The sequence below is a fragment of the Eretmochelys imbricata genome, chromosome 3 (assembly GCF_965152235.1).
Source record: "Eretmochelys imbricata isolate rEreImb1 chromosome 3, rEreImb1.hap1, whole genome shotgun sequence".
Classification (NCBI taxonomy): Eukaryota; Metazoa; Chordata; order Testudines; family Cheloniidae; genus Eretmochelys; species Eretmochelys imbricata.
In genome coordinates, this window is record NC_135574.1 from 201,136,017 (window position 1) to 201,160,731 (window position 24,715).

General features: G+C 43.2%; 1 protein-coding gene across 2 annotated transcripts in view; it reads right to left on the reverse strand.

The window, feature by feature from the left end:
• Positions 1-24,281, reverse strand: part of SNAP25 (synaptosome associated protein 25) — a 35,804-nt gene extending 11,523 nt beyond the window's left edge. Inside the window, exons 1-4 of one of the 2 annotated variants that reach the window (XM_077812048.1) lie at positions 24,210-24,281; positions 23,355-23,396; positions 13,671-13,719; positions 2,511-2,628 (exon numbers count right to left, since the gene is read on the reverse strand). In XM_077812048.1, the coding sequence (XP_077668174.1) occupies positions 2,511-2,628; positions 13,671-13,719; positions 23,355-23,396; positions 24,210-24,281 (281 nt within the window). Of the gene's footprint in view, positions 1-2,510; positions 2,629-2,766; positions 2,885-13,670; positions 13,720-23,354; positions 23,397-24,209 lie in introns of both variants that reach the window. The other variant, XM_077812049.1, reaches the window with a different exon arrangement.
• Between the last annotated feature and the right edge of the window lie 434 nt (positions 24,282-24,715).

Sequence of the window (24,715 nt, forward strand, 5' to 3'; positions counted from 1 at the left end):
TTAGGTGAAATGTATGATACACTATCGTTTCTGGAAACGAATTAGGGAAATGAGTGCATCCGATGAAGTGAGCTGTAGCCCACGAAAGCTTATGCTCAAATAAATGGGTTAGTCTCTAAGGTGCCACAAGTCCTCCTGTTCTTTTTGCGAAGCCAGACTAACACGGCTGCTACTCTGAAACCTAAACAGGGCTAGTGATTATCACCCCAAATGCTGCCTATAGTTATCGCTATGCACTTTCTTTTAGACCTTTGCCACATGCAGAGAGTAAGATATCTCCAGTGAGTTCTTATATCCCACCCAGAGCCTGTTCCCACTCTTTTTGTGCATGCTAACCTCCCACCCAAAATCAATGGGTGAAATCCTGGCCCTATTGCGGCCAATGGAAGTTTTAACATTGACTTCAATGGGGCCAAGGTTTCACCCAATGAGAACTCTGGCTGCTAAAGGAATGGGGGAATGGGCCCTAAATTAGAACACATGGTTCATTTAATGTTATTTCCATGTAGCAGGGAATTATTAGATGTGAAAGTGTCTCCTCGTATATGGCTACCCAGGAAAAGGAATTGTGGGAACATGTTGTAGTAGTGTTGGCATTTAGGCCCTGATGGATTTTTCTTCCCGCCGAACGTCACTTCTAAGACCCGTCACCCTTTCTAAAGCAGTTGATTCCTGGCTTGATGTCTGGGAGAACTGCCTCTAAAAGCAATATGAGCCCAATTCTGCAGCCTTAAAAATGCACTCAGGAGAGTCCATGGTACTGCCATCACCCTGAAGTGGTAAATATTTGAGGGTCAAATTCTCAGGCAGTGTAAACTGATACAGCTCCAATGGAGCTCAGCGGACTCACACCAGCTGATGATCTGGCCTTCAGTTTTTAATGGCTTTCTCAACCATTTGTACACTCAAAAAGTCAAGATCTACTGTAATATCCCATGGGATTTTCTGTATTCAAAGGGCTCCCTTGTGGCATAGGGTTTGCAGAAGATTCCCTCCCCAACAGGAAGTTCCAGAGGCATTGTTCCTATCTTGGGTGCGATGACTCCAGGAGAGCTGGGAAAATGTGGCTGCTGATCTACCCCGTGAAAGGAAACAGCGTATGCTCCTTCCCTGCAGCTCCACACCCCACTGCAGAGGGGAGGCAGAGCTAGAACCAAGACTCCACACCAGCGCTAGAGTGCAGGTGGCAGGTAGCCCCTGCATAGGGCATATGCGTGTGTATGTGTCTCCTTGAGTTCTCTCCCCAACACCACCTTGTGCACCCAGGCAGGGTTAGACACACTCTGGGGCAACACCGGAGAGGGTATTTATACCTTAATGCAGCAAATCAGAGTGAGAAAATTGACTTTTAAAGCTCAACCACTGCTTTTATGTCCCGTTCCCCTCTCCCAAACAAATACCAGTATTACATTTCCTCTCAAGAAATTAACTTTAAAAGAAACGGTGATTGCTAAGAGACAAATGCCAATCCTGCTGTTCTTACTCAGGGAAAATTCCCAGGGAATTCTAGGAGACTTTTGACCAGTTTTGCCTCAGTAAGAATAGCAGCATGATAAGACCCCAGTTGTGAACTAAATCAAGCAGCTGTGCCCTCCAAAAGACTGTAACATGGTATAATAACCCCACTCTCAGTGAAATCTTTGGGTTGGTTAATTATAAACGTATTCTCCATAACCCTCTATTCTCAATAACCTTCAAATTGCCTGACTGCATGCTAGGTCTTTTATCCATCGAGAAATCTGGTCTTTCCAGTGTATTTCCTCACTTCCTTACCCCCACAACCACATATCATATTTTTCTGCTGCATTTGAAACAAGCTTCGTTGTACTTGGATAAGAGTTTCATTTGAGTGTGATGGCATGCAAGCGAACTAGACACATTTCAACATTTCCGCTTAGTGTACACTCTACCCAACGGAAAGAAATTTGGCACGACCACTAAAATTTGATTCTTTACAACAAGATGGTAAATACTGTAGGTTGGGATCAAATTGCAAAACATCATGTCTCTTTCAATATCATGTCAAGGGAGATATCTGCCGAGCAATGAGAAGATAGGGATTTCTCTTCCATAACTGTTAGAGATATGTGTCCCAAATGACCTCTTCTGCATGTTTGAGCTATGAGTCTTAAAAACTTAATTAAGCCTGATCATGACAACATGTGTTTTAAAATTTAGGGTCTCCAGAAAAAAACAGCCCTGATGTTACCATGATTTTTGTCAACTAGGTAGTAGTCCCATGGAGTACACGTTCTGTAAAATGTTGAAACGTTTATCATTAAAAGGTTTTTACAGTAAAGCTTTCATTGCAGTATGCCTGATTTTAATGTATCTACAGTAATTCCCACTGAATTGTCTACACTATGAGATGAATGCATTGGAACCAGAATCGTTCTATCTGCATGCCACATGCTCATCCTGTCCATGTGCCTAGCAAGGATGAGCGTCACAAGGCTTTCAAGATCGGCCTTGAGTGCTCAAAAAGATTCAGGCAGGCAGGCAGCACCTACTTGTTACATGGACAGACACAAAGACCACAGAATTTTCCTAGGTCCGTCAAATTCTTTTCTGCTTCTTTCATGTCCTTATTGATTTGGTCCATTCCCTCTTCGATGCGTTCCAGTTGTTCTGATTAAACACAAGTATTTTATCCCCACAGAATGAAGCAGATGGAAAAGGACAAAGAAAAAAAAGACAAAAAACTTCAGACATTCACTGTGACAAAAAACTGGACATCACATAGCAGAGCCGGTACCCAGTACCTACTTGTTACAAGGACATATGAAAAGGCCACAGCATTTCCCTAAATCTTTTAAATTTTTCTCAGCCTCCTTCATGTCTTGGTTGATATGGTTCATGCCTTCTTCAACACGATCGAGTTGTTCTGGTCAGGACAAAGGGATGACAGCATGGAATGAATTGTATTTTTGTTGCTTGTTTGTTTGTCTTCAACAGAACATGAAAAATGACCATGGGAAACTGAATTAATAGCAATATTACAATGCATTAATCTGGGCTGATGCATTGCTGCTGGGATGTATGCCAAGCTAGATGCTGAAGTATGATGCCTTTTACTAACATGAGTAGAGTAAAGCAAAACAAAGCAAAAAAAAAAGAGAGAGATGTTTGAAATATATTAAACAAGATGTAATGATGTAGAAAGAAAACACGATCATAATCCTGAAAGTCCAGAAACATAATACAGTACATCCACTTACTAAGACACCAATGACATCCAAGAGAAAGAAAGAGATAGGGTTATCATCTTGCATTTATGCGCATTCATAAAGGATAGCATCTCATTCAATGGACAATACCTTAGTTACTTACACTTACAAATGCCTTTGAATTAGATGATTGACAATGTAACTGGTTTGACTTGTGGGTGAGTAAGTGACGGAACAGTTAGTAATGAAGTTAGGGGTGGGTATGAGCTGTCAAGTTAAGACCTATGTCCAGGTACACATTTTTGCAGAGACTGGGAGAGTTGAGATCCAGAAACTTGGTTCTGGTCCATTTCTAATCAGAAAATTCTTCTCTCTGGGATTCTGTTGTAAGTCAGTGGTAATGTCACTGGGGTCAAGGGAGTTAGGCATATCTAGAGACTTGGACCAATGCTCATTGAAGATAATGGAAAGATTCCAGTTGACTTCAGTGGGCTTTGTATTAGGCCCCTCAATGAAGTTCACAACAATTTGTTATGCCACTATAATTCCATTTATTTTAATGGAGTCACTCCAGATTTGCATTAGAACTAGTGAGCAAAGTATCCAGCCCAATAACGCGGTTTATACAGACGTGATGTGCTGCTTCACTGACATCAGTGGAATTTTTGTTGACACTTGGGCTGAATTTGCTGCACCTTTTGCTTGGTGACTCTGCAGCTGAGAATAATTTCACATCGTAATTTCTTCACTGAAACTAAAGGTCCAAAGCAGCAATACGCAGAAACTAAAATCCTAGGCCCAGGTCTTTAGGTGCTGCAAATAGTCATAACTCCATTGAGATCCTGGATCCTAACTTTGACTTCAACAGAGCTATACCATTTTGCACCAGCTGAGGTTCTGGCCTTTAGTTTTGTTTTAAAGGGAAAGAAGTATCATGTGTCGGACAAAAATTGCTTAGGGTGCTATTTTAGTCCTTTAAAACTTTTAGTCATTCGAAGCAATCCTGGTTGTACACAAATAAGGAATGATTAACCATGGTTAAACTGGTTAAACTCATGCTTCCTGCACTGGATAGAGAAAATACATCCAGACATTTCCGTGTGTTAGATCTGAGGGGAAAAAAGGACTAGAGAACACAAAAGTGCAATAGAAGTGCAATGTGATGCCTGAAGTTATATGGACCGTGTCAACATACAAATAATATATTTTAGAAACAAGAGCCCAGTCATGCTTCCACTGAAGTCAGTGGAAATCTTCTATTGGCTTCAGCGGGAAGAAGAGCAGACCTCATTTCCTCCTTGGGTTTCTGATAACACTTTGAGATTAAGGTTTTCAAAGCTTCGTAGGGTATTTGGATGCCCATTTCCCATTACAATTAACTTAATGTATTTCAATTAATTTTAACAGGAGTTGGGCATTTTACTCACGAGGGGCTTTGAAAATCTCAGCCCCAATTATTTAAGCTGAAAGAATTCTAAACATTGAACTTACCATTCAGTATTTACACTATTTAAGTGTTTTTAATTTGAAAGTGAAAGTGGGTGTGTCAACAGGCTGTATGTTGGTTTCACTTTTCTTGGTCTCATCCCCTATCAGTATGTTCATGTGTTTGGGTTCCCAGCAGTGCAGGAAACTGTCTGAATCTTAATTAAACCCCACATTTTGGGGCCTAAATTACCTGACAGTGTTCTTTAGAAGGAATACACTTCAGAGGGTTCAAGAGTTAAACATTGATGTGAAAACCTGAGCAACATATTTCACTTGCTTTGTCAAATAAAACTGTTGAATGAAGAACCAAAAATAAAATGGGTGTTTTGCTTTGAGAAACAATATAATTTTGATGTTGAGGCTTAACAGAAGCTTTGACCTGACAATTATCATTAGACTCCTCACATACTGAACTTAACTATCTTACTTGATCATCAGTTCTGTCTTAAAGTGGCACTTTGGTCTGAAAAGTGACCATGTGATGTAAAAATGGCATTTCTGCTCACCTGTTCTGCTCCCTGGGTATTCAAAGTCCTAACTGCTGCTGCTGCTGACTATTTGGCTAACACTCTTTAGCTTGGAAACAGCCCTTGCAGCTGTGTGAGTTTGAGCTGGATTCTATTCTGACTCATGCAACTTGACGAGAATTGCTAGCTAAGTCCCAGTAATGTGTTACTTATTACTGGTTTTGATGAAACAACTGAACTTGCTGATGCCAGACGGGGGTCAGTTAGAAGAACCATCTTTTTACTTGAAAATGTTGAGAGAGGCAATCCCTACAGAACCTTGTGGTGCCATTTTTACAGTTACTTTTCACAGGATACCTGCATATATGTTCTCAACATAATCTGACCAGTAGAAACCACTGGGGTAAGGCAGCAAGGGTCAATCACAGATCAGATATGAATGATGGACCTTGGGAATGATCCTCATGCAGGCAAACACCCTCTGAAGTCAAGAGTAGGATGGGGCCTTTGAACTTTTACTCCCAATAGATTCCTTGTGATGTTCCCCATAATGTCCAGGTTAGGCAAGGCTTAATTGGAGGGTGTATTTTACATGGCTCAAGGCTTTATCTTTAAATTATACTTCTCACCTCAGCTCTGCTTTAATTTATCATACTTCTGTATTTGTGAGTGTGCTGCTGTTTGTGATTTCACTTGATGGCAGCCTTCATCAGAGCTTATGCTATTGCTGAGGAACAAGGGGATGCTCAGGCAATCTATCTTCCATTAAGGGAAACCTCATCAGTCCGAAAAGCCTGTATTGCACTAGTAGCCCATCAGTCTAGACATCTGGTTGCTCCTTCTAAAACTGCTTGTTTAATTTAAACCCTGTAGGCCAGATTCTTAGCTGAATTAAATCAGCATAACTCCCGAGGCTTCAATGGAGCAATGCCAATTTACACAAGCTGAAGGTCGGGCCCCCAGGCAAGACTGATAAACAGACTCTTGATCCGGATCACCATTACAGTGGAATAAAAGTGAAGTGGGGTTATTGTGGATTACGTTGGTATAACAGAAATCAGAATCTGGCCCAGACTGTTTTTTTTTTATTGATACAACATCTGATGGCTAACAAAAGGTTAATGTCACATATATTTAACTGGCTTCCCCTAATCTAATGTTCTCTCTATTGTACTAAATCAGCTGGGGCAGAGGCTATGACAATTTGCACTAGCAAAGGGTCTTTTTCCACGTGATTTAGTGTAACAGACTCTCCATCTCAAATGGCTATAAATGATAGGAATTCCAGCAATCCAGTCTGGAGATGATGAGCACACAGATCACCATGACCAGAGCCTTATCTGAGAGACAAGGGCGCAGTCTCCTAATAAGTGGAAGAGAAGGCAGCTCTCGACACTGCCACTATCTGGTCAGTAAGTGTCATGGATGAATCCACAGGATCCTTGAGGTTTGCCCCACAGTGACCAATGTGGTACAGAAGGGAGGGAAGCCAGTGTCATGGCTAGTTCTTCAAAGCACTTCCCCCATCCTGGCCAGCACCATTGTGTCTCGCCAAGGGGTAATTTGAGCCAGTTGTTCTTCTTCCAACTGTTGACGACCCTGTGACAGCATTGATGCCATCTGTGGAAAATGAACTACAGCTGGGTGTGACTGGAGTGCTGTCAGCTGCAGAATTGGGGCATCTCACTGCCACTCCAAGTAGTCTCATGTAGGTACTGAAGGGGATGGGGACAAGGTAGATCCCTGTCAGACTCCTCAGGTGGAGTTGTCACCATTCTGTCTTGTTGGAGAGGACTGATTGGAGCCTCTGTAGTTATGTCAACACCTTCTCCAGCTCTGCCCTGAAAGTGGGCCAGCAGTTCCTTTTACTCAGCTGTGATGAAAGCTGTAAGGAAGGCACGTAGTAGGAGCACTGAGATATGATCTCTGTCCATTGCCATGTGGAGGTCATCCAGTAATGCTGCTAGGGCTGTCTCCATGCTGTGACCTGGTCTGAAGCCCAGTTGTGATGTATCCAAGGCAGTGACAGATGTCACAGGTTATTGGAGCTTGGTTGTCACTGCTCTCAGCAATTTTGCCTAGAAATGGGAGAGGATAGGTGGTTTGCATCAAGGACTGGGTTTTTGAGGTCTGGTCAGCCCATGGCATTTTTCAATGGGGTTGACGGGTTCTCTTCTCTAAAGGGTTGATAAGTCCTGGTTGCTGCTGTGCAGATTTGTTCTTTGCTAGCTTTCACCATGCAGGAGGAGCAAGGATCTGTTTTCCAGGTGGTGGCAGCATATGTATTCTCACCATGTCTGATAGGACCAAACACAGTCAGGCATGGTAGAGCAGCTAAAGCCATCCGCTCTGATGTAGATTTTTTTGCCTCATGGAGTTCATGTGGGTGAGCTTATCCGGGGAGTAGGAAGAGAGCTTTTCACAGAGGCCGGTGCTTGTGTCCGACGTTTGCATTATATAGTTGGGTTGATTAACCTGTGCACTTGGTACAAGGGCTCTGCTGGCTGTGTGTTTGTGGCTGCAGTGGCAGAGAAGGCTTGGCTTCCTTTACCGGGGCAGTGCCTTCCTAGTGGCTGACAAGTGAGAGACGTAAGCTTCATCTGTCTTGTCTTGGGTGAAACCTTTGTGTCTGAAACCCAGGCCTTCCTCCTGAATGGTACATCCTGCTTTCGCTGAAGTAAATGGGAAAACTTTCCCTGGCTTCAGCAGACGCAGAACCAAGCCTGCTATTTCCCTCTGCAGCATACCATGCAAGTGTATCACCGCACCCATCGTCAAGGATGGTAGGGCTGAGCTAGCCCTGTCTGAGGATGCTATCCAAGTGTGGTGCTCCTGGGTGAGAAAAGGCACTCTCTTCACTTCATAGCCCCATCGTGCACTGTTAGCTTAAATTGTGAGGAGTGATATCAAACTAGTGTTGAACAATCGCCCTATAAATACAGCTGCATTTTAATATATTTTTAAAGTTAGCATCTGTTGGAGAAACAGTTAACGAATGACAGCTATTGTCATTGCACAAACAATCCATTATTGCACCACAGATTTGGAGTTTAAGGCTTACATACAATATTTTAATGATTTGACAAATAAGGAAGCTTCCATTTGTGGGTTGGGGGATCTGGCTTGGGCTGCATAGGGAATATTTTCAAAAGCACTTAAGTGACTTAATAACCTGAGTCCCATTTTCACGTGATTTAGGGCCAGGTTTTTAAAAGGTATTTTGGGTACCTCTATATTCAGACAGGTGCCTAGAGGGATTTTCTAAAGCATGACCATGGCATTTTAAAACTGACCATGGCAGTTTACTCATGAGTCATGACCCAGGGGACTTAGGTACCTAGGTGCTTTTGAAAATCTTACTAGCCGCCTATCTGCCTAAATGCCTGCCCATAAGTTACTTCTGAAAATAGGTCTTAGGCTGCTTAATCACTTCAGCCCATCTCCTCAGCGGTATTCAGGTGCCTAACTCCCATTGATTGCAGATGTAATTTTGTACTTTCTGATGGAGTTTGGTTTGTAAAAACAAAATCTTAAGAAGCATATTAAGTATGTATTTAACACCCTAAAAGGAGAACACAAGAGTGCGTTTCCTCTGCTTTTTCCTTGGTAAGATCTACAACATGAGCAAAACAATGTAGTAACCTGTGGCTTGACCCTGGGAAGCACGGAGAGTCTGCAATCTTCACTGAAGTCAATGGGCCAAACTCTGAGGTTGTCACCTCACCTAGGCCTATGCACAGAGGGAACCCTACATGCAGAAATCTCAATATATGCAAAAGAAGGTCCATTCACCTTTACTGCAGTGTCTGCTGTCCCCCCATACCCTGCAGAATGCACCTGGACCTGCGAGGGGAGAGTGGGCAGGGTGGGGGAGTGGGGGAAGGAGCAGAATGTGCATCATTCCCCAGGAACCCTTTGGAGCTCAGGGAAGAAGATGATGTAATCTCAGGCTATGTTATATCCCACCCCTCTCCTCTCACACTGGGCATGCCCCTTTAAGGGGTGGACGAAGCAAGTGCTGGTGGTGGGAGCTCTGTCAAGCAGCTTCATTGGAGTCACACAGCCAAGGTGCGTGGGCTGCTGGAGACCCAGAGCTGCAGTTAAACCATGGGGCAGCTGTGTGGGTGGGTGAGGGACCTTTAAGGATCCTTGGAGCTTGTGGATGGGGCCTGCAGCATATTCCATAGAGGGGAGGAATGACTGGAAAGAAATCTCCAGAAAGGGAACCTACTCTCCCTTTAAGCATCTTTCAGTGGATTTCTCCTGGGGAGGGGTAGTTTCTACTTATTCCTTACTGAAGCGAATCCCAATGGCTTTGGAGAGAATGTCTGGCCCCTCAGGAGTTTTGGGTACCAAGTATCTTTTTGAATCTATTAGGGCTTGATCTAAAGGCCTTTCAGATCATTGGAAAGATTTTGCTGACTTCAGTGGGCATTGGACCAGGCCCCTAGTTCTCACGGCAGTCACATTCCCTGGGGGACCTATTATAACAAAGGGCATAGTGATGGCCCGCCTGGCAGCAGCTGGCTGCGGCGATACAATGTACTATGCAGCCTCCTGGCCTGCAGACTAGACTGAACTCTTCCAGCCAAGAGGAGCTAGCCAAACTGGTTTTTACCCAGAAAACCATCTAAATACCTACTATTAAAAAGATGCATTGGCCTCTTTCCTCTGTAGTGATGATCTCAAAGACATTTGCTTACAGGTGCCAGAAAGTGAGTTCTGCTCTGTGCTATTGAAACTGAAGTTGGCTCAGAAGAATGTCTCTAGTAAGGTGTCTACAACATCAAAGCAAACACGTTGTCTAGAAAACCTACAAACAGAAAAACCCAAAGGGGGTTGAGTGGTTGGAAAGATTAGCTATGCTGTTAGCCACCCATTGGAAAGATCAATGTAATGTTCTTTGTCTAGATGGCACCTAATAATCTTAAGTAATTTATGCCGTCAGGTCAGCTGAAAAAAGATCACACAGCTGTGTTAACGAATGCTTTCATTCATCTGATAATCTGCTGAGACATCCATGAGTTACCCACACTGCAGTAACTGTAGGGTTTGAAAAGCCATCCTAGGTATATTTTGCCCAATTACACATAATAAGTATATCACAATTTAAAAAACAAGTTGCAGCAATTATTATTAGAATGACACACTGCTAAAAATGACACAGACATAATGAAAACGCATTTAACATAGTGCCATGATTACAATATTTGGTTTGCAACATGACCAGTCTGTTTTACTTGAGAGAGCTGTAATCGAAAATTAACAGAGTAATTTACTGAAGCACTTAAAACACGACCATAACCATTTTAAGGAAGCTTTTATGTTGTCTGAGTCTTTCCAGTTGTATTGACTGGCTACATACCTGATCATACAATGTCCATGTATGTTCAATGGGAATTTAGTACTGAGATTCCTGGATTATAAAGTGGTCAAATGGCCCAATCCTGCAACCCTTATGTATGCAATCCTTGCTCAAGTGAGCAGCCAATGGGACTACACACATGACTAAGGACTGCTTGTATGTATAAGGCTTTTCAGGATCTGACCCTAAATGACAGAGGTCCGAGAACAAAGAATATTCAAGAGACAAAAATATGGCGAATGGAAAATAGCAGTTAGATTATAACGTGCTGCTTTAGCAGTTAGCAGAGTCAGTGGAAAAATCCCATTGAGCTTTTCAGATAAGGCCTTATGGACATAGGTTGAGGTTTTCAAGGGCCCCGAAGGTTGTTAGGCACCAAAACCCTATGGAAATGTAATGCGAGGTAGGCTCCTAATTCCCCTAAACCATTTTGAAATTCCCAGCCTGATTCTAGTCTGTGCTCTCATGTGCGGCACAACTTTAATGAACTGCACTTGAACATTTGAGATCCATTCATGGAGAGAGAAAGAGCATCTGTAAATTTCCTAACCAGTCTGTGGATGTTTGAGCACTGCAGTAAGGTCTCAATTGACTGGAATGAGAATTGCAAGGATAGACTCACTTGGATATTTACAGGCTTTCACTCACGATATTTGTGCTTATTGATTTATTTTAAAAGTGCAGTTCGTTTCTATGCATCATAAAGGATACATGTTACTTATGCAGATACTGTATCTGTTTTGACACAGCTAATCTTTGATTTCTGAGACCTCAAAGTCTCTTTGCTGGTATTATTCATGAAAAGTTAAAGCTGCGCAAACTTGATTCCAATAAAAATCATATGTGAAAAAATGATTTATCTAATGCTTTAAGGGTGAAACTCTACATATGGCTTATGAACCACTTAAGTTCCATTCAAGCCCTCAAAATTGGGCTGAAATTGGACTTAAATGGTGCATAGACTTTGTGCTGCCCGATACAGAGGCGTGAATTCTGTACTAAAAGAAAACAGGCTTAGGAAGTATTCTCTCTTTGATTCATTCCTGACACTCCCATTATGAATGTTGGCAGGAGCTCTGTGCATGGCGGGAGAGGAGAACGTATCCCTTATTTTGAAATGTGTTTTTCCTAGGATATGATTCTGTAATTTATTATTCTGGATTTTACTGGTGTCTAAAGTAGAACTTAGTGAAACCCCAAAGCAAATGAAACTCCAATGAGTTTTGTCTGGTTTCGATGTAAAAAGCTATAAAACAAGGCTCAGATTCATTCTAAAAGGCCATGAACCATAGTACACTTTCCAGTACAGTCAGTTTGGAGTTTGGAATGAAACACAAAAGTGGGTGTGTTTCAGAAGTTTTCACTTTGGTTTCAGATATTTCACACTGCTTTACTTATCAGCTATTGCAGGGCAAACATGAAAGGCCTGAACTGTGGCTTTGACAAGCAGGTATACATAATGGTTATGGGCCAAATCCGGCTTGTTTTGCTTATGCAAGTAGTGCCAAGAGGTGTTTTCAGCGCCCATGGAATGTGCTATCGGGCTCTAGACATGTATTTGCAGTGCCAGCTCCTGCCTGCGACAGTCACACCTATAGCCCCTTTGACTTCAATTGAGAGTTTTGGATGCACAAGGAAGGCATGATCAGAAATAGCCTGTTATTAGCTGAGGAGCTTAAACAATGTTTATATTGTGGGTTAAAAGCCTTTGTTAGACTGTTAGCAAAAAAGTGACACAAGGCAACAACCACAAAGCCGGCGTAAATTGGCCCAGATCCATTAGGATCTGGTCCCAAACCTCTCACTTCCTTGTGATCTTTGGCATAATATCATAAGCACATTCCCACGTTTCGCTTTAAAGAGGAATACTGGCAACAGCTCTGTCAAGAAGCTCCTCCTTTCATTCGTTTGTGATACAGAGCAGCTTCCCCAGGCATCAGAATTCCACAGTGAAAGAACTGCCTTATTACCAGGAGTTGCCAATGTTACACAGAAGTGGCACTGTACATCCTGGGACCCAGAACTGAAAATTCCCTTTTTAGACTTAATAAGACGGTAATTTCATGGTGACTCACTGATCAAATATATGAGGTTTTGCTCTTGAAAAAAAAAAAAAAGCGAGGAGGGAAAAATACTTTCCATTTAGATTACACTATAATGTTGCACTCATTTTAACATCATAAAAGAAAAAAAAATTACAGAAGAAAAGGGCTGTTATGTTATCTACTCCATTCCTTAATATGCAAGATTGTTCCGGATGCTTTTTTCTGTAGCATAGTGTTGTCAAGTGTCTAGAAAACATTCTCCACTAATGTTTCATGTTCTGTTCTATTCAAAGATGTACCGAAGCCTCACAGGGGAGGCTGGTATGAGATAGGGCCACAGGAATTAACAGTACATTAGGGAATTTTTTTTTGGAGATACCATTTTGTTGCTACTGTGGGACTGCAGCAAAATGGATGCTTCTTAATTTTATTGAAAACATTCCATTTACTGGTCATCAGGATTACAATGGGCAAACAGTGTCATTTTCCCCATGTTTATATTAAACACATCCTACTCTGGTTTTGCCCATATCAGAGCCGCACACTGAGCTCCCTTTTAAGCCTATAAGCTTCTATACTGTACATCATAATGAGCTATATTTTGCCATCACTTTTCATGCAGAACCCTCTTTGCCTTCAGTCAGAGTTCTGCCCTGGGAATGATGGAAGAGTGCATCTGATGCATCTCTCTTTTATTTTTCTCTGTTGTTTGGGATTGCTGCCTGCTCTTGAATCATAGCTAGAAAGGGAAAAATCATACAGCGCCTGCATAAATGGTACTGCATTTTAAACAAAGTATTCAGGGACACATTCTCCCGCATTTGTGCGATATTACGGCATGATCCAAAGCCCATTGAAAGATTTTCATTGACTTCAGTGGGTGTTGGAACAGGTCCCTTTACATGAATGAGTGCCATATACACAAAGATCAAAGGCAAAATAGTCCCCCCATATGCTTATCGTAGATCACTTTATTACAGAAAGAGGTTAGAGACAGTGAGACTATGGCAGATCTTACCTCAGACACAAATGCACACAAGTGTGTTTTAAGAGCATTAGTGATTATTTATAATTGCACATAATTAATACACTTCTCTGAGAGTGCTTTTATTTTTTGACTGAAGCAATTTGAACTTACCTCCTTGCTCATCCAACATAACCAAAGTCCTGATACCAGCATCTTTACTCTACATTCCAGTAATGGAAGCAAAATGAGAAGAGAGAGAGAGAGAGAAAGAGAGAGATCAGTGAGGGAACAATTAACCCTAGATTTGGGATTTAGGAAGACAAAGGAAAAACAGTGAAAGGTATGGCAAGGCCATAAGGGGCTAGTTGAATAATTGGAAGCCTTCATGTGAATGAATACAGTAATGGAAACTGAGCATTCTCCATGGCCCCATAACCCATGTTGTACTCACTGGGGTACAGAGCTCCTACAAAAAAATGGAAAATTCCAGGGCTGCATTTGGAAATTAACATTTTAGACAACAGCCATTTTCTTAACAGAAGGATTAATCTTCAGGTTCCACAGGAGGCCAGGTAAGTGTTGCAAACGTGCATTCATTCCCCGAGAGAAATTCCAAAGGAAAACATCTTGCACATGAATAAATACTGGTAAAGTATGAGGGTGGAAGCAACTGTATGAGGCCATCAAGACATATTACTCTCCCTCACTATATATTAGGAAACCTTTCATAAAGCTGGTTAATACTCAAGATGAAAACAGGCAGTCCTCAGACTTATGACGCAGTTGGTTCCTGAAAATCGCATTTTAAGTCAAAAACGTCGTCACTCGAATTTCCCAAAGGAATAATGTCGGATCGAGCGTTGTAAAGTCGAAACCGGCGTTGTAAGGTCGAAACACAATCACAATTTATAAACGTACGTGCCATTCATCGTAACTCGAATGTCGTAAAGTCGAGGACTGCCTGTATGAATCATTTTTTGGTACAAAGGTTTAACAGATGTAGGGGCTGATCCAAATCTTATTGGAGACAATGGAAAGTCTCCTGTTAACCTCAGTGGGCTTTGGGTCCAGACTTCCATGGGAACAGTTAGGCCAATGCTGAGCCCTTTTAAAAATCCCGCTAAGTGTACAGATGGCAAAGTGCCCTTTACAAACACGGCTTTTGCCATTATTGTTATTGATTTGGAAGGAGATAAATTATATTGTTGGTTTTTCAACACTAAACTATACCATAGACCTGAAAGGCATTTTTTTAATTACTAAGGGTAGGCTAGACTCTTTCTGCTCAGTGCAATAATAGTCATTGCGTATAACTGAGGGTCTGAAAATGCTCATGCCTGTTGCAGTTCAAGAGCAGAGGAACTAAGTTCTTTATGGCCCTACATGGTAATATTGACACATTGCCGGGAAATAAGGGCTGCCAGCAAGGGGCCCCAAGCAACTATTTTCTGCACAGTTTAACTGCCTTCCCGGTATCTATTAACTGAGTATCACAATACCGCTGTGAGGGAGATAAGGATTATTACCTCCATTGTGCAGCAGTATAAGGAGATTGAATTCCTTGCCCAGGAACTCCGCGGCAGCTGCTAGGAATAGAACCTCCTAGTTTTGTGTCTCAGCCACACCACCATCCTCCCTCCCTGAGGCTACCTAAGGGCTACCTAAGGGCTCATTTAATATCCCCAGACAGAGACTTCTTCCCAACTGCTTTTTTGCCACTATCAGTTCCTGGTCACAATGATGTCCTTGCTGCCTCTTGGGATGTCAGCGGCTTGGTCCACCCTCCCTCAGTGCTGAGCAGCCCTAGGCAGTCTGGCTGCACATTCAGCGCATTGGTTCAGCTACGTGACTGAGTTTCTGAGACTCAAGGATTGTTCAGAGGCAATGGCCCGTCCCCTCCACTCAGGCCCCTCACAAGCGATGCGAGGACCTCTCCTGCTGACCCTAACTGTCAGCTCCACTGTAGCCAGCAGGTGGCTGGGGGCCATCATATCTGTGAGTTGCCTTTTTTTCCCCCTCCCCCTTTCCTTTCCTACCAAGAGGGGGTGAGGCTGGAGAGAGGAGGGGCCAGCCCTATGCCTCCTCTCCATCCTCCCTTTCTTCCTGCAGCAATTCATTTCAAGTCCGTTTGCAGGCAATAGTGAGGTGGACATTTGCTGCTGCCCTATGCCCCTGTTCTCTGGCTCCTTGATGTCATTTATACTCTGACATGGGCCCTCTCCACATGCTGGTCCCCCAGGGCGTGCAGTTGTCCTGTAAAGCCCGCTGTTTTGTGGCGTGACAAGTGGTGTCCGTTTTCAGCAAAGCCAGCCACTGCCAGGCTTAGAAATGCCAAATGCAGTGAAAAACATCCTTGCCAAATACCATCTGCAGGGGCTGACCTACTCAGGTGAGACCAGTAGCGTGCCTGGGAGTTGTGCCTGGAGAAAGACTCCATGATTTGCCTTTGGTGACAAGTCCATCTGTTCAAATCCTTGCACTGAGGAAAATGAGTGCAACTTTCTTCTGCCTACCTGACCTTAGCTGCCGTTTCTGTTGATCAAGCAGAATTTAGTCTGTGTTTCTTACCAAGGAGGCCTGTTCCACAGGCTGCCACAGGTTTAATACAGATGTGATCAACTAAGAATTTATTAAACGCGTGCACAGTGGATATATTTGTGTGTATTCTGGGCCTGATGCAAAGCCCACTGAAACTAAGAGGAAGGTTCCCGCAGGTTTAGATGGGAGCTGGATCAGGTGCTAGGTGATCATCTACTCATACCCCAACATTCTTTTATCATTTGTTTTCAGCTGTCCACCCCGCAGACAAGGCTAAACGGCTAGGCCCACATTTTCAAACGAGCTCAGCTCCCTTACAGGGACTTAAAGAAGAGCCAGATTTTCACCCAGCTCCTCCCAGTGTGATGCTGTGGGTGCGCCGCACAGGCTTCAGTATGGGCTAGTCACTTCAGTAATTACCCAAGGTCCTGGATACAACCTGTGCGGAAGCCCCATGCTGCTGCCGGTACATGAATGAGCTCGATTAAAGCAAGCTTGGCTAGGTCGACAGGTGCTGCACTCACATTCCGGCTTGCAGCACGGACAGACCCTGTGACAGTGTCGGACATCTCCGGCCAGAGTTTCGAAACTGCTCAATGGCCAATGTGTCCCCAACGGGCTGCGGTTCTTTTTTTGGAGACAGGCTCATTGATTTTGGTGCCAAAATGCAGATGAGCGTCTTTGAAAATCTGGCCCTCAGTCTCGGCAAACTGAGGATTCATGTGAAAATGTGAAACCCTCCTTGATTTAAAAGAACGAACACTAGCATTCACGTTAGCAGGAGAAGAGGGCAGCCAGTGTGGAGTGCTGTTGAAAATCCCACAGGAGATTTAGTTTCTTGATATATGCAGGATCAGATTCTTGAAGTATCTCAGACCAGAGAGGTATAGCCTATACACAGGACACTACAATGTGCATGGGTCTCCTTTTGTTGAAGTATCATGAAACCAGGTTTTCCAAATCTGGGCTAACTAGTTAAAATATGCAACTGTCTCTTCTCAGTAATACTTGGACTACCTCTGTTTTCCCATTGTACCTGAGAAGAGCATTTGGACCAACATGCTTTGCCATGGCATTATTAAAACCTGAACGTTTTATATGTCTGGTCTTCAGAAAAATAAATCAGAGACTCTAGAGCTTTTGTAAGGTATTGAACTGGTGGGTCTGGAGGCTGCAATCCTTTGTTTAGCCACAAGACAGGTACATCATGGGCAGCAGAAGGATAATCTCTTCAATACATTTCTCAACCCTAACTCTAGAAATGAGGAGTTCAGTCTCCATGACCATACAGTCTTTGGCCTATGCTGGGAATGCCAAGATGCCAATTAGAGCAAATTGCCATAGTATTTATTGTGATGTGGACATATATTCACTAAGGACAGGCCTGACACCACCCACACATGTCACATAAACAGCCGAACAGCCATCAGATGGTATTGACCAAAGTCCCTTTCACAAATGGAACTTCTATGGAAGCCAATTAGAGTTTTTTGAATGGAAAAACTATGTCATCAAGCACTTGAGCTGAATTTGAACTGGTGACTGATTAGTTAGACATTAATTGCATTAATAGAATAGAAACGAATAGAAAACAAAAAATGTATAAGAGCAAAAAGTTCTTATTCTTCCATTATTCAGTACTACTAAGCTCCAGCATTCTGAGTACTAATGAAGTAGCCTTTTCATAAAGGCGCTCATTCAGCAAAGAATTTAAACGTGTGCTTAACTTTAAGCATGTGAATCAATCCATTGCTTAAAGTGAGGCACATGCTTAAATGTTTTGCTGGATCTATTTCCTGATTAGAAAAGTACAATCTGGAGTGGTGTATGATTTTAAATTCTATGGGTCAAATTCTGCTCTTGGATAGATCATTGTAAACCTGGCATAACTTCAATGAAATCAGTGTAACCAAGAGCAGAATTTGACCCTGTCAGTGACTATGACATACACTACCCTCTATCTTTTGTAATGTTAACAATAGTTTTTTATTACAGTCTGAGTCAAAGCCCATTGAAGTCAATGGAAAGACTTCCATTGAAGTTTCCGCAGCACTTTGAAGGTGAAATGCATTGGTATATAACTGCTAAGTATTATCATTATATGGCTTAATTTCCCAAGGAGGGAATGAAACTGGGAAGGACAATGTAAAACTACTCAAAAGCCCCATCAATCGTTTCAGAAACAGAGTGGCCCTGATTCTTCCTTGCTTTGCACTTTGTACAGACATTCACACCTGTGCTAAGTGGCTGTAAAAAGGACCTTTTCTGATATAGTGGAGGTCTACACACACTTCTCCTTTGCACAGGTGCAGAGGACAACATAAGGTGCCAGGCACTGAGGAAATCTAGCCCAGAAAATATATCAGCAAGTGAATCAGAAATACAGGAAATGTTTTCCATATGTTTCAGTAGGTACATTGAAAAACAAATGTATGCTTGATCATGACCAAATACTATAGCAGACATAAACACCCAGTTAAATAAAGAATTCTACTTCAATCAATATGGCTTATAGACTTTATTCTGAATAAATTAATGCAGACAATTATCTACCAGGACAGGCTGACATCGCTAGCAGTTCACAAAGACACTAAAGGGAAGTGTCAATACCCTAAAGACAAAAGTCTGGCTAACAAAGCATTTCGTAGTCATGCATTATAGTATATTTCCTCAGACCCTTTTTCGAGATAGCAGTAGCTCTATGCAATAGAGTATTGTCTTTCCAGGTCTGAGTAAAGGAATGAAGCCATTCTCTCACTACTAGAATTCACCTGATAGTCCAGAACATCAGCTGGTATAAGTCAATGTAGTTCTACTGAAGTCTGTGGGCTGGATCCTCAGCTGGCAGAAACCCATATAGCTCCAGTGACTTCAAGGCAGCAATGCCAATTTACACCACCAAAGGATTTGGCCCTGCACACTTACAGTTGACACGAAAATTCATCGATTCCAAGGCCTGAAGGACCATTGTGATCATCTAGTCTGACCTCCTGTGTAACTCAGGCCAGAGAATTTCTCCAAAATAACTCCTAGGGCAGATCTTTTAGAGAAATGTCCAATTTTGAAAAATATGTAAAAATAATCAGTGGTGGAGAATCCATCATGACCCTTGGTAAGTTGCTCCAGTGGTTCATTACTCATCATAAAAAATTTACACCTTATTTCTAGTCTGAATTTGTCCAGCTTCAGCTTCCAGCCACTGGATCATGTTAGACCTTCCTCTTGATAGACTGAGGAGCCCATTATTCAATATTTGTTCTCTATGTAGGTACTTTTAGGCTGTAATCAAGTCACTTCCCTTAACCTTCTCTTTGTTAAGCTAAATAGATTGAGCTCCTTGAGTCTATTGCGATAAGGCATGCTATCTAATCCTTTAGGATCCAGCTTCATTTTGGGGCAGATAACTTGCTTCCACAGAGATACATTAACTAAGTAAAACTCTTTCTTGACTAGAGGCCCAATCCAAAGCCCAGTGAAATCAAAGGGATTCTTGCAATGGATCAGGCCCTACATTGTCCAGAATGTTATTTTATGTGGTGATTGTTAGGCTACCACTGAGGAACATTCAGAATGAAAGAGCGATATCATGGGGAAACATTTCCCTATTACAGATGAGGGCATGTTAATGTACATGAAAGTCAGCTAAAATAGTGACCCTGCACTAAGCATCCAGTTTGAAATGACATCATAGCATTATCCAATAAAACAGTTATACTTTACAGTTTCCATTCTGAAATGTCAATGAGCTTAAATGTAAAACCAAATGTTATAATAACATGAGAAAACAGCCCCATTTGGTTTGGGGTTTATGTCTGCATAAGAAAAGCCTGTTGAGAGTCCTTGGTTTAAGTTTTGAGGTGACAGCAACAAGGATGGTGTTATGGTGAGCGTCTGCTATAGGCCACCAGACCAGCAGGATGAGGTAGATGAGGCTTTCTTCAGACACCTAACAGAAGTTCCCAGATCACAGGCCCTGGTTCTCATGGGGGACCTCCATCACCCGTACATCTGCTGGGAAAGCAATACAGCAGTGCACAGACAATCCAGGAAGTTTTTGGAGAGTGCTGGGGACAACTTTCTGGTGCACCTGCTGGAGGAACCAACTAGGGGCCGTGCTCCTCTTGACCTGCTCCTTACAAACATGGAATAATTGGTAGGGGAAGTAGAATTGGGTGGCAACCTGGGCAGCAGTGACCATGAGATGGTCAAGTTCAGGATCCTGACAAAAGGAAGAAAGGAGAGCAGCAGAATACAGACCCAGGACTATAGAAAAGCAGAAATTGACTCCCTCAGGAAACTGATGGACAGGATCCCCTGGGAGGCTAATATGAGGGGGAAAGGAGTCCAGGAGAGCTGACTGTATTTTAAAGAAGCCTTATTGAGAGCACAGGAATGAACCATCCTGATGTTCAGAAAGAATAGCAAATATGGCAGGCAACCAGCTTGGCTTAACAGAGAAATCTTCGGTTAGCTTAAACACATAAAGGAAGCTTACGAGAAGTGGAAACTTGGACAGATAACTAGGGAGGAATATAAAAATATTTCTTGAGCATGCAGGGGTGTAATCAGGAAGGCCAAAGCACAATTGGAATCGCAGCTAGCAAGGGATGTGAAGGGTAACAAGAAGGGTTTCTACAAGTATGTTAGCAACAAGCAGAAGGTCAGGGAAAGTGTGGGACCCTTACTGAATGGGGGAGGCAGCCTAGTGACAGATGATGTGGAGAAAACTGAAGTACTCAATGCTTTTTTTGCCTCAGTCTTCACAGACAAGGTGAGCACATCCAGACTACTGCACTGGGCAGCACAGTATGGGGAGGAGGTGAGCAGCCCTCAGTGGTGAAAGAACAGTTTAAGGACTATTTAGAAAAGCTGGACATGCACAAGTCCAAGGGGCTGGATGCAATGCATCCAAGCGTGCTGAGGGAGTTGGCTGATGTGATTACAGAGCCATTGGCCATTGTCTTTGAAAAATCCAGGCAATCGGGCGAGGTCCCAGATGATTGGGAAAAGGCAAATATAGTGCCCATCTTTAAAACAGGGAAGAAGAAGAATCCAGGGAGCTACAGACCAGTCAGCCTCACCTCTGTCCACGTAAAAATCATGGCGCATGTCCTCAAGGAATCCATTTTGAAGCACTTGAAGAGGAAGGTGATCAGGAACAGTCAACATGGATTCACCAACCGCAAGTCATGCCTGACCAACCTGATAGCCTTCTATGATGAGATAACTGGCTCTGTGATTATGGGGAAAGCGGAGGATGTGATATATCTTGACTTTAGCAAAGCTTTTGATACAGTCTCCCGCAGTATTTTTGCCAGCAAGTTAAAGATGTATGGATTGGATGAATGGACTTCATGGTGGATAGAAAGCTGGCTAGATCGTTGGGCTCAACGGGTAGTGATCAATGGCTCGATGTCTAGTTGGCAGCTGGTATCAAGCAGAGTGCCACTGTTGGACTGTGGTAGGAAATCTGAAAGGCCTTCTGTAGTCACCTTAATGGAAATGATGCTCAGATCACTGTGAGAGATTTCTCCTGATGTTTCAGACTAACCAGTGCTATATTTAGAAAGTTCTTTGACTGAATGGGAAGCTCCTCTATGAGACGAATAAAAGCCAGAGATCCTGTGTTCTACTGAGCTCTTCCCATGAAGTGCTGGGCTCCTATATGGACTGATCAGCAAACTCAATATTCCCAGTCTTTTTCCCATGGAGATCAATTACTGTTATTTAATATTTGCATTCCAGTGGCATTCACAATAGGCTAATCCACACATGCAGGAAGATATAGTCAGTGGATAGGTCACTGGATTGGGATTCAAGAGACACAGGTATGATACTTACTGACTGGGACAAGTCACTTGCTATCTCTGTGCCCTTTGTTGTCTAGGCTATTTAAGCTCTTTGGGGTAGGCCCTGTCTGTTATTCTGTGTTTGCAAGACTCGTTTAAGTAGAGCAGAAAGGTTGGCAATAAGAATGGAGAGGCTCAAGGGTAGAACTAGAGAAGAGGAAGGCGAAGGATTGATTGCATAAGGCATGTTCACTGAGTGAAGTGGTGGAGGGAGGAGGTGGTAGAGGGACAGGTAAATGGGTTACGGTGGGGTTGTTTCAGGATAGGGGAGAGAAAAGCCTTCTTGAATTGTGAAGGAACAAACCGAGAGAGAGAGCTGAAGTAGGTGAGCGGAGAATTACAGTTGTGGTGTTTATTGATCAATAGGTGTCGGACTCCACAATATAAGGCCCAACTCCATTTGAGCTGAAGTCAAAGGCAAACCACCACTGATTTCAATGAGGGTAGGAAATGAAGGCTGGAGCTTATGCCAGCTTATAAACGTGTGACTCAAGGCTATTTCTTTCCCTTTGTGTTTGCTTGGAACTCCCACTGTTGTCGATGCAAAGCAGGCATGGGGGTCGAAGGTGTCCTGCAATAATAAGCATGTCAAAATTGATGACTTATTAATGTCTGAGGGCCATAAACAAAGTCTAACAGCCTTGTTTGAAATTATACATCAGGTGACCAGGGGACCTGATGGCTGATTGGTAGTATGAATCCAATGTCCCAGATTATAAAACCCTCCACCACGATTAGGATGAATTGGCACCCGAGTGAACTACCCTTTCCCTCCCAGAAAATCCCCACCTGGTGAGGATTGAGGCATATTAGCAGGGTAGACTGAGCAAACTTCCACTCTCACTCCCAGTGCTGTGGATGATCAGAGGCCTTCTGTCTCCTGGGTTCTCAATCTGCCATCTTTCATGAACCCTAACATCCTCTATTAACAACATTCCCAGAGAAGATAAAGAAGCATTGCCTAGATTCTGTGGTGACTGGGGCTCTATAAAGACCCGAAATGGATGAACAGATAGATAAGGAGCCAGTCACACCATTGCATTTCTCCCCATTGACTTCTGTGAAGTTTATCGGCTTCCTGCAGTTTGATACCACTGTGGGTATCGGGCCCACGGTGACCAACCAGAGGTCATGTACAAAGGGCGTTTCATTGCTTCATCTTGAATATTTCAATTCAACCAAAATTAAAATATGGACTGAATACAGTTCCCCATTAACTATAGTAGTTATCCTGCAGTTCAGTTGAGTCTTTCAACTGCTTGATCAACTTTATCAATGGCTACACCACATCTTGTCTAGACTAATTCCCAGGAACACCTTTTGAAAATGCCCCATTTTTGATGGTCACAAAAACCTATGGAGATGCCCTTGGTGTGTGAATATTGGCAAGTGGCTCAGGCCTTTGCTTGTGTCAGGCTTTCCCATACTCTATCTACAAAGGAAGGGAGGGTAAAGCGTAAGTCCTTACCTCTTCAACAAGCTGCAGCATACGACGGGTGCTTTCAAGTGACTGGAAAAAAAAAAACAGGAGAAAAGCAAGTTAGATTTGGCAGATGCCATTTCCATCACTAGTGTGCAGGCGTGTATCAATGTCATGAATAGCCTCATATAGACGACTTTGAGTGCTTCTTTCCTCACTCTCTAATGGCCAGATTACAGCTATCCCAGCGTGGGAGTGCAAGGAGGGAAGACGGCGTTTCTCCAGGCACTCCGGCCTGGGAGGTAGCCGGAATTCTGCAGCTAGCACTCTCTAGCAGTAACACTGTTGGCAGTGATGAATGCTCCCATAAGGAGAGGATAGCCCTGGCCTTGCCCTCCTTCCCCATCTAAAGGTGGGGCCTGGGCTCTGAGACCTTCTGCCCCGGCCAGGTTTCAAAGCCTGGGCTTCAGTCCAAGGCCAAATGTCTACACTGCTATTTTTAGCCCTGCAAGCCTGAGTCAGTTGACCCGAGCCCTGAGTCGCGGTGCTGCAGGTTTTTCTTTTCAATGTAGACATACCCTTAGATCCTAACTCTGCCTTACCTCACTCAAGTATCACTTCCATTTTTTCCACCGCCAATACCCTGAGAGTTGAGATCTGCTGGACCACTTGAGCTAACCAACCCTTGGTTTAAACAAGGGTAGATGGGTGGCAGGGCATTTTCAAGGAGGGACCCTTGATGCTGGGATTTTTTTCGTGTTCCGATATCCTAAGCCTGTTGACCTACAGGATATGGTGCTAGACGTATGTTTTGCTACAGCTGTGCACATTTCTGGATGTAGCCTGTGGACAGCAAGATGAACCTCAAATGTTTCCACCCTCCTCGTTTGCCATTGGTTTTACCTCATCCGCCAGCTGGTCAGCACGCCGCTGCATTTCTTCCAACTCATTGCGCATATCAAGTTCTTCTGCCATTTTAGCTGTGAGTGTGTCTGTCGAGGCTTCAGACCAAGGGTTTGTGTTTGTTCTGCCCGTGAGCCTGCAAGACAGCAAATTGGGGGTTAAACACTGGGGTTAAACTTGCTGCACTCTGCAGATTTGTGCTTAAATGTCAATCCCCTCAAATGTTTTTATATGAGTGCTCTCGCCAGCAATCTTTCATCGGGGCTGGTGATTCTTACAAATGAAAGAGTGCTCGTGGATTGTTCAAGGTGATGTTCTATTCCTGGGCTATTAGTCACTCTCTTGCATAGGAGCATGGATGGATCTTCGCTGCCTTCCCTACAGAGAAATTAATTCATTTGTATTTTCTACCTGGCACGCTTCAACTGCCATTAAGCACCAAACCCTTATAAAATGCAGAATCAGAAGGGACGACTTGTAAGTAGACTTGTAAGTTGAGCTGCATT